The 1078-nt window shown below is 63.1% G+C and overlaps 1 protein-coding gene across 1 annotated transcript in view; it reads right to left on the bottom strand.

Annotated features, from left to right (window-relative positions):
• MEX3A (mex-3 RNA binding family member A) overlaps positions 1 to 172 on the bottom strand; it is a 5096-nt gene extending 4924 nt beyond the window's left edge. The window contains 1 exon segment of the mRNA XM_042782013.1: positions 2 to 172. Coding sequence (XP_042637947.1) covers positions 2 to 172 — 171 coding nt within the window.
• Between the last annotated feature and the right edge of the window lie 906 nt (positions 173 to 1078).

Raw genomic sequence — 1078 nt, 5'->3', positions numbered from 1 at the left:
CCGTGGGGGCGGGGGGCTCCCCCAAACCCAGGAGGCAGAGTTGATCGAGAGCCAGCTGAAGGGCGCGCTCGTCTTCCAGCAGCCCTCGGTCCTTAGCGCTTCCCCCGAAACATCCTAGTTCCCCAAAGCCCCCATTTCTTTCCATTATTCCAGATACCACTAGACTAGGCATGGCGAAACAAAAGCTGGGGGAGAGAGAGAGGGAGAGAGAGAGAGAGGTGGTGGAAGGGAAAAGAGGAGAGAGGAGGGGAGGAGAGAGGAGGGGAGGGGGTGTGTGGGGAGGGGGGAACAAAGAACTGGGGAGGGGGGTAGAAAGCGAGATAGAAAGATAGACCCTCCCCCTAAGCCCCCCTCCCCAAACACCCTGTAACCCGACTCCCCACGCCCCAGCCCCCGGGGTGGGGGTGGGGGGAAAGAGAGGCAAAACCAAGAAAGCAGATCTCCTCTCCTCTCCGGGGGTGACGGGGGGCGGGGGGCTGCGGGATCTCTGCCCCCACCCCTCCCGCCTCGGACCCGGAGTCTTTAGGCCCCGCCGTCCAGACGCCCCCTTTAGGCTCCCGCACCGAGCCCCAGTCCAGGAGCGGCGCTCCGTGGCCCCCAGTAGAGCCCAGCCCCTTCCAGCGCTCAAACTCTTTTGTTTTAAATGAACTGGATGGAGCAGCATGGAACTGACGGGAGGGGGGCGCGCCGGGGGCGCCCGGGGCATGCTGGGAGTTGTAGTTTCCTGCCCTGGGGGCGCAGGGACGAATTCCTTGACCCGAGGAGGGTAGGGATGTGCCCTTCCATCTCTACCCGCGGCGCGGAGGCAAAACTGGGGGGGTGGGATGGGAATTAAGGTTCCTAATTTTTTCAAGTGCTGAGCACCAGGAGAGGGGGCAGGGGGCAGAAATTGAACGGGTTTGAAAAAGGGTAATGCAGTGGCGTCCCCCTTCCCAAGGCGGGCTCCCTCCTCATCCCTATCCCTCCGGGGTCCCTCTTTCTTATGGTAATGGGGGGGGGCGCGGCGAGAGGGCGGGGAGCGGTCCCGGCTGGGTCACTGCGGCTTTCTCTCTCTCTCTCTCTCTCTCTCTCTCTCTCT

The sequence above is a fragment of the Orycteropus afer genome, unplaced genomic scaffold (genome assembly GCF_000298275.1).
Source record: "Orycteropus afer afer isolate SDZICR_OR568_19922 unplaced genomic scaffold, OryAfe1.0 scaffold00217, whole genome shotgun sequence".
Taxonomy (NCBI): domain Eukaryota; kingdom Metazoa; phylum Chordata; class Mammalia; order Tubulidentata; family Orycteropodidae; genus Orycteropus; species Orycteropus afer.
Note: the sequence above shows the minus strand (reverse complement) of the source record. Positions and strands in the feature narration are given on the sequence as shown.